Source organism: Lissotriton vulgaris, chromosome 3_1 (assembly GCF_964263255.1).
Source record: "Lissotriton vulgaris chromosome 3_1, aLisVul1.2, whole genome shotgun sequence".
Classification (NCBI taxonomy): Eukaryota; Metazoa; Chordata; class Amphibia; order Caudata; family Salamandridae; genus Lissotriton; species Lissotriton vulgaris.
In genome coordinates this window covers 1,860,685,903-1,860,698,669 of record NC_141689.1, presented here as the reverse complement: position 1 = coordinate 1,860,698,669, position 12,767 = coordinate 1,860,685,903, and the positions used below count along the sequence as shown (strand labels likewise).

Below are 12,767 nucleotides of genomic sequence, written 5' to 3'. Positions count from 1 at the left end.
CAGATGGGACTATGTAGCAAAACCCTACACAAGAAGGGAGTGAGTGTCACCTGCCTACGATACAAAGTGAGCACATAGCATCTCTAGATTCACAAATAATAAAAAGATATCCCAGGAGGGAAAAACAGAGAGATTTGCCACAGAACCAATAGTAATATATAGTGGTAGAATTGTCGAAAATGTTTGATACAAAAATATTTTATTCAAGGTGAAAAAGTATATATATATTTTCAATTATTTTTGGAGGTTTTTTGTAAAACATGTCATAGAACAAATCAATTTAAGTGAACATACATGTTCCTCTTCAAAATGAGACGACATAAACACAAATGTATTACATCAATGCCCCCCATCCCTAATGGATCAGAACAAAAAACATAAAACCATCGGCAACATGCCACATCACTCTCTCCTTAAATCAATTCTACTACACTCATGCCCATGCATCTATCATACTATCCACATGAACCAATAAAAGATGGTGGTTGAGGACAGGAACGACAAATTTCAGTAGTGGTGGTGTCAGAGACAGAAAAATATGAAAATACATACAATAGTCAGCAGTAATGAAGAAATGTTTTTTAGCAAGCTTCATAGATTGAACATCAATATCTGCTATATTAATGACAAAACATTCATCTGCGCATATGTTTAGATTGTATAACGTTTTCTTCATATATTTATATTCAAAGGTAGAAAAGTGTTTTTTTTCAATAAGAGTTTGGAGATATATCACATTCTTTTACTTCAATCAATGCACCACTACGTAGTTCCTGTTGTTTGGTGTGCCAACGGACGTTTCGGTGTAGGGCTTCAGACAAAGCCACCACCTTCTTCATGGCACCAAAAAGATGGAAATAGTGATACAGCGAGAATGGTGGAGGCTACGGAGGGTTGTAGAAGCAACGGATATTAGAACACTGTTAGTAAAGACTGATAGGGCTTGGTGTTATGGGAGTAGTCGATCAACGCAGAGAATACGAGTCCTGAGAGAAAGTGAATGTCGCTAAAATGTGTGAGAAACACTAGTTTCTCACACCAATGGTGGCCCTCTGAGCTGGGACCCACTCCGACCCCGGTATCTGAGGTGAAAAACCTGGGGGTTTGGCTGGATGCGGGCCTCTCCTTTGTAGGGCATACTAAAAAAACTGCGGCCTGTTGTTTCGGTCTCCTAAGGGGCTTGAGACCTGTTCTCAAGTTCTTTGACGCCCCGACCAGGCAGCTGGTGATCCAGGCAACTATCATCTCCCGCCTGGATTATGCCAGCTCTCTTCTGGCTGGGGCTAACCAGGCCGAGCTAACCCGTCTGCAGCGGGTTCAGAATGTTGCGGCGAGGGCGATTGTCGGCCTGCCCAGATTCAGCTCGGTGGCAACTGTCCTTCGTACCCTACATTGGCTCCCTGTCAGGAAGCGCATCCTTTTTAAGGTCTTGTGTCTCGCTTTTAAGATTCTGAGAGGTATTGGCCCGGAAATCCTATCCAGCTGTCTTTCCTTTTATGTTCCCACCCGCACCCTCCGTTCCCAGGGTTTGGCCCTTGCGGTGGTCCCCAGATTTAGGCTTAGTCGCATGGGTGGCCGCTCGTTTAGTGTAAAGGCCGCGTCAGCATGGAACTCCCTTCCTGTTGAAATTCGTCTGATGGAGGACCTCTTGACTTTCCGGAGGGCTTTAAAAACTTTCCTGTTTTAGCTGCTTTCATGTTTTTAGTTTCCTGTTGTGTTATGTTCTACCTTGTCTCTGCGCCGGGACGCCCCTTGGCTGGGGTATCTGTGCGCATAATAAATCAATATAACATAACATAACATAACATAACAGTTGAGCTCAGGATGAGGATACGCGCAGCTCAGGCAAGAATTCACAGTTCTGGAGGGTATGCATATCCAAGAAAGTAGGGCCCAGGAAAGGTACATTCGGTGGGTTAAGAAGCCACCAAATGTAGCAAAGTCTTGGGGCGGTCGCCCCCTCCAGTGGTGCCGGCGCACGTGGGTCCCCAAAGAAACCCAGAAAGACGGAAGAATAAACAGGATCAGGCGGTCTAGAGTGGCAAATACGGAGAGCTCTGAAAATGGCTTCCGGTAAAGAGGGTCCGCCCTGCACAAATCACGCCATAGGTGACCCTTTGTTGGTCCCTGCACCTTGTGGCAGGCACTTTGAGGTGCCTGCCACAGGGTGCAGGGAGGAACACAGATTTCCGTTCCTCTATGGGAGCTTGTGGTACGGCCGGTTTACAACCCTAACATGAGCTCCCATAGAGAAATGGAAGTATGGGCCCAGGAAAGGTACACTCGGTGTGTTAAGAAGCCACCAAATGTAGCAAAGTCTTGCGGCGGTCGCCCCCTCCAGTGGTGCCGGCGCACGTGGGTCCCTAAAGAAACCCAGAAAGACGGAAGAATAAACAGGATCAGGCCGTCTAGAGTGGCAAATACGGAGAGCTCCGAAAATGGCTTCCGGTAAAGCGGGTCCGCCCTGCACAAATCACGCCATAGGTGACCCTTTGTTCGTCCCTGCACCTTGTAGCAGGCACTTTGAGGTGCCTGCCACAGGGAGCAGGGATGAACACAGATTTCTGTTCCTCTATAGGAGCTTGTGGTACGGCCGGTGTACAACCCTAACATGAGCTCCCATAGAGAAATGGAAGTATGTGACCGCACCATGTGCATTTGCATTGTGGTTAGGCGGTGAGGAACGCTGACCAGAGGTCAGTCGGTCCCGGTTCCATGACTGTATGAGTGCAGGGTGATCGGAGAGCCTATGTAAGAGGAGGCTGAACAGCGTGCCTCTGTGAGTGCAAGGTGAGCAGTGTCCATATGTGAGTACAGGATGAGTGGTGTGCCTGTGTAAGTGCTGAGTGAGCGGTGTGGCTGTGTGAGTACACGGTGAGTGGTGTGCCTGTGCGAGTGCTGGGTGAACTGTGAGCCTGTGTGAGTTCAGGGTGAAAAACATGCCTTTGTCAGTACAAGGTGAGCGCTGCGTCTGTGTGATTACAGGGTGAGCGGTGTGCCTGTGTGAGTGCATGCTGAGGGGCGTGCCTGTGTGATTGCAGGGTTAGCGATCTACCTGTGTGAGTGCATGTTGAACTGTGTGCCTGTGTGAGGGCAGGGTGAGGGTTGTGCCTGTTTGAGTACAGGGTGTAAGGCATGCCTATGTGAGCACATGGTGAGCAGGGCGCCTGTGTAAGTACATGTTGAACAGCATGTCTCTGTGAGTGCAAGATGAGCAGTGGGCCTGTGTGATTACAGGGTGAATGGTGTGCCTGTGTGAGTACAGGGTGAGTGATGTGCCTGTGTGAGTGTAGGGTGAGCGATGTGCCTGTGTGAGTGCAGGGTGAGATGTGTGCCTCGGTGAGTGCAGGGTGAACAATGTGCCTGTGTGAGTGAAGGGTGAGAGATGTGCCTGTGTGAGTGCAGGGTGAGATGTATGCCTGTGTGAGTGCAGGGTGAGCAATGTGCTGTGTGAGTGCAAGGTGAGCTGTGTGCCTGTGCGAGTGCAGGGTGAGCATTGTGCCTGTGTGAGTGAAGGTGGAGCAATGTGCCTGTGTGAGTGCAGGGTGAGCAATGTGCCTGTATGAGTGCTGGGTGAGCTGTGCGCCTGTGCGAGTGCAGGCTGAGCAGCGTGCATGTCTGAGTGCAGGGTTAGCAATGTGCCTGTGTGAGTGCAGGCTGAACTGCATGCATGTGTGAGTGCAGGGTGAGCAGTGTGCCTGTGTGAGTATAAGTTGAACAACATGCCTGTGTGAGAACAAGGTGAGCGGTGTGTCTGTGTGAGTGCGGGGTGATCAGAGTGCATGTAAGTGCATGCTGAGCAGCATGCCTTTGGCAATGCAAGGTGAACGGTGTGCCTGTGTGAGTAAAGGGTGAACGGCATGCATGTGGGAGTACAAGTTTAGTGGTGTGCCTGTATGAGTGCAGGCTGACCTGCTTGCCTGTGTGAGTACAAGGTGAGCAGTGTGCCTGTGTGAGTGCAGGTTGGGCGGTGTGCCTGTGTGAATTCAGGGTGAGCAGTGTGCCTGTGTGAGTGCAGGGTGAGCAATGTGCCTGTGTAGTGCAGGGTGAGCGGTGCACCTGTGTGAGTGCAGGCTGAGCGGCGTGCCTTTGTGAGTACAGGGTTAGCGGTGTGCCTGGGTGAGTGCAGGCTGAACTGCGTGCCTGTTTGAGTGCATGGTGAGTGGTGTGCCTGTGTGAGCGCAGGGTGATCAGAGTGCCTATGCTGGTGCAGGCTGAACGGTGTGCCTCTGGGAATGCAAGGTGTGCAGTGTGTCTGTGTGAGTATATGGTGAGAGAGAGCCCTAGGTGAGTGGTGTGGCTGTGTGAGTACAGGGTGGGTGAGCAGTGTGCCTATTTCAGTACAGGATGAACAGTGTGCCAGTGTGAGTGCAGAGTGAATCATGTGCCTGTGTGAGTACAGGGTGAGCGATGTGCCGGTGTGAGTGGAGGGTGGGTGAGCGGTGCACCTGTGTTAGGACAGGATGAGCAGTGTTCCTGTGTGAGTTCAAGGTGAACACCGTACCTTTGTGAGTGTAAGAAGCAGCACATCAAAGCCAATCATATTGGCAATGAAAATGTTTCTTTGTTTTGGCGCAGAACTGGTCTATTCCTTTTTTATTAAATTGATCTGTTACAGCACACACAATGCTTTGGAAATCTACAAATTAATATATGAAATGCAGACAGCACTGTTTGCAAACACTTATAGGCAATTTCAGGTTTGATTCCCGAGTTTAGTTGTCTGAAGCGCGTGCTCCAACCCGGCGATTTTCCTGTTTAGTGTATGCCCTCTAAACGGCACAATTTCAGAAAACAAAAAGAAGCAGGAATGCACATGTTCTGCGTCTACACATCTCAAAGAACAGAATCTTGATGTGCTCCCTAAACTTACATAATCCTTGCCACAGCTAAATATTTCAGCAGAATACAGGTTTTGCAGAATGCAGCCGCACGGCTGGTTCTTATGCAACCGAGGAGGGCTGCATCCAAAAGAGCCTTGGACACTCTGCACTGGCTTCCAGTAAGGAAGAGAGTGATGTTTAAGGCCCTTTGCATATGCCATCGCATCAGCCAGGCACGGGCCCTTCCTATTTGAGGAATCTTCTCACCTGCTATATGCCCGCATGGCTCCTTAGATCGAGTGGGACTGGCTTGCTGCAAGTACTTAAGGTTAAGAAGGCCAGGATGGGAGGTAGGTCCTTCCGGGTTCTGGCGGCTCAGAGTTGGAATAAACTTCCTCTGAGCCTTCAGATGGAATCATCCGAGTTGAAGTTTAGGAAAGATCTTAAAACTCATCTGTTTTCATGCTAATTACGTTTTATTGATTTAGGCCGAGGTTTCTCTGCTTCCTCCACTCAACCTAGCGCGGGGACACACCGTTTTGGCATAACCAGGCGCTTTATAAATTCTTTTATTATTATTTTTATTATTATACTGTCACTGTCACAGAGGCTCGGCTCCAGCTTTCTAATATATTTCCTAATGTTAAGCTAGATATCACTATTATAATTTGTTTAATGTGACATTGTTTAGCGCCTTATATTCTTTCATCTTGGGAAGAAATTCAGATAAACTGAATACACCAAATACACTGTAAACTAAAAAAAGCGCAGAGTGAAAGACAGAAGAACATATATTGATTGTAAATGCTCGTTATGCTCAGAATTATGCCAAACACTTCCATTTTAGAATAGCTTATCAATATGTTGAAAACTCCAAGAATTAGTATATAGAAATACTCTTCCATCATAGTCTTGATTAAGCGGTGCCTCCATTCACAGCCAGTCTATACTTTAAAATATTTATGTTCTCTTTGTCTCACTAATATTATCTCAATTTGTGTCTTTTAGGCTCATTGTTCATTGGAAAGCAGGTGTCATCTGAGCGAAGCAGCAAAGTGATTCAGCTTCTGATAGAAGCAAAAGACCACGGAAGCCCTGCATTGTCCGCAGTGGCATCTGTGGAGATTCAGATCCAGGATATCAACAACTGTGCACCCCAGTTCACTGATGAACACTATAGCATTAGTGTGAGTGAAGATGTACCTGTTGGCACGAGTGTGCTAACCTTTTCGGCCATCGACCATGATTGGAGTCCTGATAATACATTTATTGACTACTTTATCATCAGTGGCAACACTCAAAATACTTTTGTGGTCGAAACTACCATTGTTCAGATTGACTCTCCTCGAAAAACTATTGGCCATCTTGTTGTAGGGAGCGCTCTGGACAGGGAAACAATATCTACCTTCAAATTAACCATCATTGCCACTGATCGCGGAACACCAACACTGAACTCGACTGCCACAGTATTGATCAATGTCCTTGATGCCAATGACAACCCACCAGTATTCACCAGTCTGGAGTATCATGCTGAGGTTAGGGAGAGCACGTCTGTCAATAGGCTGATCTCAGTGGTTTCAGCAAATGACAATGATATTGGGGCAAATGCTGATATTACTTACATCATAGTTTCTGGAAACGAATTGGGGCATTTCAAGTTACACAGAAAAAATGGTTCTATTGAGGTAGCCAACGCTCTGGACTACGAGACAATCTTGAAATACACTTTAACTATTCAGGCAACAGATGGAGATGAAGATGGAGGAAACATTGCCTTTGCGACCCTTTGTATATCTGTCCTGGATGACAATGACTTTGTTCCAGTGTTCTTGTTTCCCAGCCTCATCTGTGTCATTCGTGAGAATCTTCCAGCGTTGACACATGTGTGCACTGCCAAAGCCCAGGACTTTGATTCAGGCCGTTATGGGCTCATCACATACTCCTTTCATTCACCCTCCTTACCTGTTGATAGAACTTCAAATGACATGGATTTGTTTTCCATAGATCCTATGACTGGGGACATCTATACTAGACAAACACTTGATTACGAACGTCAAATAAAGTACTGTTTCATTGGCCAGGCACAGGATCAAAGTGGCTCAACAGCTACTGTCACCATTCATGTGGATGTAGAGGGAGTGGACGAGTATGACCCCGTTTTCCTGAAAAATCAGTATTTGTTTGATCTCCCTGAAAACATTGACATTGGGCAAATAATTGGAAAACTCGCAGCATCGGATAATGATGGTGGGCTGGATGGTGTTATTGAGTATTCACTTGAAAAACCCTCTCAATTTTTCTCACTTAATAAAACTAGTGGAGATGTGTCACTAAAAAGACACCTTTCTCGAAAGAGAAGTAATTCGTGGAAAAAAGAGAGCAAAGTAGAACTCCGGGTGAAAGCTCACAGTCCCAGAGTAGACTCCAGATCAACCAGCTGCATGGTCATAGTCAACATTTCCACATCTCTTGAAATGTACCCGGCCGCCTCTGTAAACATTCTTTACATAAGCCTCATCACCTCCTTGGTGATTTTCTTGATCCTGTCCTTCAGCCTTGCTGTACTTGTTTTGAGATACAAACGGAAATATATGCAAAACAAAAGTGGGAAAAAAGAGATGTCAAAGCCAACATCCGGGCCCAACGACCGCCAGCTGTGTCACAGTGATGGAAAACATCCAGCTCCAGAGGCCTCTATGACAGAGTGGTTGTGTTTAGTAGACTTTAGAGAAAAGAAAGATGCTGGCAAGCAAAGCAGACATTCTGACTCAAGTGGGCATGGGTCAGCAGAAGGGGAAACGGCCGAAGATGAGGAAATAAAGAGAATCAATGAACATCCTTGCAGGAAGGGATCTGGCTCAGCGTTAAGTGAGTGTGGCTCACGTGTGCCCGACTCTGGGATTCCGAGAGAGTCTGCACAGCTTTCATTCCAGTCTGTTGAAACAGATGTAACCATCGCTACTGGAAGTGCTGAGAGTATCAACAACTTCAAAGAGGACAGTGGAGGAGAAGCCCGTGACACGCATTTCCCACCGGAGAAAGGTTCTGGGAAAATACATAACATCTTAGCGCCAAAAGAAGAAGACCTAAAGTCAGGTATCACAGGAAGCTATATCTTTGTGCCTCATGGCCAAGATTCAAGATTCGGCTCCCTTGTTTCTTTGGTGGCATCGGATGAAGACCTGAGAGGTAGTTATAACTGGGACTACATGCTGAGCTGGGAACCCAGATTCCAGTCTCTGTCTTCTGTCTTTCAGGACATCGCAAAGCTTAATGATGATACTTCACAAACTCAGAGCTTACCCTTTGAGAAACAGGCCTTTATTTTCCCTCCTCCTTTGATAACATCTGTAGCACAGCCAGGGGTAAGGGCTGTGCCCCCACGAATGCCAACTGTGAATGCTGGGACAGCTGTTTTCAAATATCCTTGTTCACCGTTCATCCAAAATGCAGGATATAACACGGCAGCCATGACCCCGAACTTTGCTCCCTCCCTCTCTCTTCTTACTGTGCAGACCCCCACAGCCTCCCCTGTGGCTGCGGATCCTGGGCTGATGGGAACATGCTTAATTAAACTATCTCGCGACCTTACATCAGAAGAGGAAATTAACGTGTAAAATATCCTTATTTGGGAGCTTATTTCTCAGAATGATGGATGTTGAACTAATACAGCTGTCAATCCTGTAAGTGAATAATGGTTGACAGACCACTCCATTTTGTTCTCATTATTTTTTCTGAGAAGGATGCAGGTTGGACCATTACATCTTTTATAAATCTATAAGCGAAAATGGTTGGCAGACTATTAAAGTCTGACCTTATGGTTCCTTATCCAAGAATTAAGTAAAAATTGTACATAGCTTCTCAGTTTTTTCAAGTTCTTGCAACCTGTCTATACCAAAAATGCTATTTATTTGTGAAACTTAGCTTGTGGGTGGATATTAAAATGCGAACATTAAATGTGCAGTTCAAAAGACCCAGCTTACTTGGACTTTACAAAATAAAGATTCACTTTATGAGAAATGTACAGAATCAGATTGCAAATTAGGGTGCATGAAAAGGTGGAGAATTGCCGCTTGAGAATCCATTTAATTGAAAATTATACTATTACCCAATGTAGATTTTTTTTTCTGTGAGCAGGATCATCTTACTCCCAATTCTATCATGAACTTCCAGTCATGAGTCAAATTTACTCATGGAAAAAAAGCTTTGTGAAGTAAGCCAGAATTGAGTTCGCCATTGCTAATTTGATGGCAACACATTTTCACTACCTCTACATAAAGCAATGATTTATTTTTATTCAAATTGTTAGAAATAGTGGTTGTGCAAGTGACAATTTAATCACAGATATAAGTAGCTATGAAAATGACATATACAAAGCAAACATGCTCATGGATGTATTTGTTTAGAATCAAGAAGCTGAAGTGAGAGATCCCAACACTCTGCAAACATGTATAATTAAGTCCACTGGAATTATGCATTTTTTTGTACACAGCGTTATCTACATGATTATGGATGTACAAAATTTGCCACAAAATCGATCATCTGCTGTATCTGCAGATTTCAACGAAAAAAATAATTTCTACCTGAAAAAGATCAAAAGTTAGTAAAAGCACATTGGCGTGTTGCAGCACAGTCATAGGCCCTTTGCCAAAGTTGACTGATCGACGTTCCATTGATCATTACAGTTTTTGGATGTTAAGCTGGTTTTATTAAGATGAAACATGCCAATAGAGTGTTAACGTGCAAAAGTGGCAAAATAATGAGGTAATACTATAACAAAATATGCTACATTACGCCACATTTTTGGCTTTTTTGCTACATAATTTCGTGAACTCTGCCGCGTAATTTGGTCCTCCCATGCATCATAATTCCAGTGGCCTTCATATAAATTAATCTTTATTTAAGTGTGCGCAAAAATGAGATAAACAAGGCCCCATTGTATCAATACACAGTGTTAACTCTGCAACTCACAGAGACCATGCATTTTTACAGAGGCTAGATCTTAAATCACTAAAGTATACAAAAAGTGATGGACGGAATGCGTAAATGAATCTCAGCCACTGGTAATTACATGGGCCACATTCCTGTCCATAATTGTTTTGCACACCGTGCCACCTCAGTTTGGACCCAGCCATATGCAAATCATTCCCGACTATGCTCCAATAGGAGTGGACTAGCTGAAACTGCCAGGCCAGATCCTTCTGGAACTGGAATACAAGCAACCCAAAATAGGTTTCAGTCTTATTGGGGCTTGCCAGTCGGGTGCAGCTTGGTTTTAGTGGCATAGTGGGCACAGGGCCCACATATGAGCATATTTGTTGCACTTAGGGCGTTGCACTGAGGTACACAAAAAAGTAGTGGAGGGAACTCTTTAATTAATCTGTCATTGGTAATTTCTCAGGACCACATCCTAGTCCATTGTTAATTTGAATACTATGCCAACTCAATTTGTACACATCCATATGCAAATTAGTCTTGACCCTGCTCCAATAGGAACAGTCCAGCTTGAACAGTCATGCCAGGTACTCCCTAAAGTGAAACACAACCAATCCAAAATTGGTTGCCCTTAAGTATACAAAAAAAGTGACAGGTGGAATGCTTATATTAATCTCAGCCACTGGTAATTACTCCAGGCTGCATTTCCAGTCCAATCCAGTGAAAAATTCACCAGTATTAGTCAAGGCTACTGGAATTTACACCAGTGAATGCGGGCATTGGAAATGTATGACCAAAGCGGGAACACCTGGTGCGCACCCTCTCAGCTATTCTGCTGGACGTGCCAGAAGATGGGTCTTAAGGACACTTTAAATAATATCCCACCAATCTCGACTGGCAGACTTTGATGGTGGTACCTTCACCAGATATGGTGGAGGTTTTAGTCACTATTTTGAGCAGATAATTAACCAGCAATCTGTGGGTGAAGCTTTGCAGAGCGGATAGTGGGGTTGGGGAGTTTCGTTTGGCAGATTATTTGCTATATGCCATAGCCTGTATATATTACACGAGGTGTAAACAGTACATCTCTAAATCCAGCTCTGTACCTCAGCTTGCTTAGAATACTGAGACAGTTACAATGTGAGTTTCCCTCTGAAATGGTAAGGGACAGCTGCATGTTGCATAACATAGTGGGTTGTTCAGCAATGTACAGCTATTCTGCAAGAGGTATGGCACAGGACAAAGTCAGATTTGAGGACAAACACTGCATATGACAATGAATTCCTACTTAGGCTCGGCTGCAAATTCATTTCATGTGGATATCTGAAAATCTAGCATTCCTCTGTACCAGTGTCGTCATGCCTGAATTTGGAGTGTTCTACAAAAACAACAAGGTGAAGGAAGGAGTACTTGTATTAATCTCAGCCCCTGGCGATTGCTCTGGGCCGCATTCACGACCATCATTTTTTGTCCACACTTCTGTCCTGGATAGAGAGCCACCGTACGGAAATCAGTCTAGGCCCTGCTCCAGTAGGAACAGTCCAGCCAAAACTTCCAGGTCTGGTCCCCTCCAGATGGAAGCATAAGCAACCCCAGACTGATTTCGACCTGCTTAGTTCTCATCAGTGAGTCCTAAGGCACAGTGAACAAAACAAGTCACTTCAACAGAGGCACATCTGCTGCCTCTAATCTCTACTAGGCCTTTTGATTCTTCCCACATCTGCTCATATCTAACAATTAATAGCATAAATGGGTATAGGAGTGTTTTCAGCCAGCTTAAAATCACCCAGAGTCCTTATGCAGTAATGAGGCATTTCAGAAGGGTGTTAACTGAATAATCATGGTCAGACTGCCACTTTACATCGCATTACTCATGTCACATGTTAAAGACTGTAGCACTTCAATTCTTTAACTGAAATGCCTTTAAAAACTGTTACAGTGCCTATACAGTTCAAGAAGAAGCAATCACAGTACAGTAGTAATGGAGGTGCCGGAGCATTCAGTCCATACCTGATCAGGTGATTTCCGACAGAATTTGTCAGAGATGATCATTCTACTCTAAGCATTTTTTAGGTTACTGATCGGGCTGGTCTGCAGATTCATCCTTGCAGATGGTGTTGAGCGAAAGGATACTGCACTGGTGACCTCAGAACATGGATTGCTGGATCTTACAAAGAAAATATTAGGTTATAAAGAGTCACTAACGGACGACTGATTTAGGAATCTAGGCAGCACATTTGTGTTATGATAAGAAAATCAAAAGTTAATGATGAGATGTCCAGAGAAGCAAACTACAACATTCAAAATGTGTTGTTCAGAATAATGGAAATTCAATTTCAGCTATTTCCTGCTTGTTGTGCTCTAGATACCAGTTGTAAAATTATAGATGTTTCCACTTTCTCCTATGATAAAATCCAAGTATTTCTGTTAATCTTGTACTTCATTGTAAGTGTGTTTTTATTTAACGTTCTTATAGCTATTTCTGATTGTCCCTGTAAACAGAGAAATGCTATTAATGTATCATACAACAATTTAGTGATCAGCCTTGTCTATAAGAAAAGTAATGAAGATGTATATTGTAACAGTAGACTCCTGTATATTTTCAAATTCGACTATTGTAACTTAATATTTGACCATATATTTTCTACTTCACATTTTTAAATTAAAGCATCTAAAAATATTTTAAAATGTCATTTTCCTGTGCATTTAATTACAATTAAGACTTTTTCTAATTGTCTATTGGTAAAGGGTTGTGAGTGATAAAGCCTAGATTGTAAAGGCTGTTTCCCAGCAAAAGATAGTAGAAAGTGTAGCAACAGATAGTCTAAAAAAACTGTATTGCTGGTGGAAGGAGCACCTAAATAGAAAAGTATTATTTTACATTGGACACCAAAAGGTGGAGCCACAGAGTGGTGGCTTGTAAAAATGGGAGTTTCCTTATCTCTAATGAAAATGACATTTAGTAAAAAGGGTAATCCTTTGGATGAATAGGTGTATGCATCATTGAAA

The 12,767-nt window shown here is 44.1% G+C and overlaps 1 protein-coding gene across 1 annotated transcript in view; it reads left to right on the top strand.

Moving 5' to 3' along the window:
• Window positions 1-8,918, top strand: part of DCHS2 (dachsous cadherin-related 2) — a 932,357-nt gene extending 923,439 nt beyond the window's left edge. The window contains exon 22 of the mRNA XM_086962326.1: window positions 5,832-8,918. Within this exon, the coding sequence (XP_086818452.1) occupies window positions 5,832-8,440 (2,609 nt within the window). The 3' untranslated portion in view covers window positions 8,441-8,918. The remainder of the gene's footprint in view (window positions 1-5,831) is intronic.
• The last annotated feature ends 3,849 nt before the right edge of the window (window positions 8,919-12,767 follow it).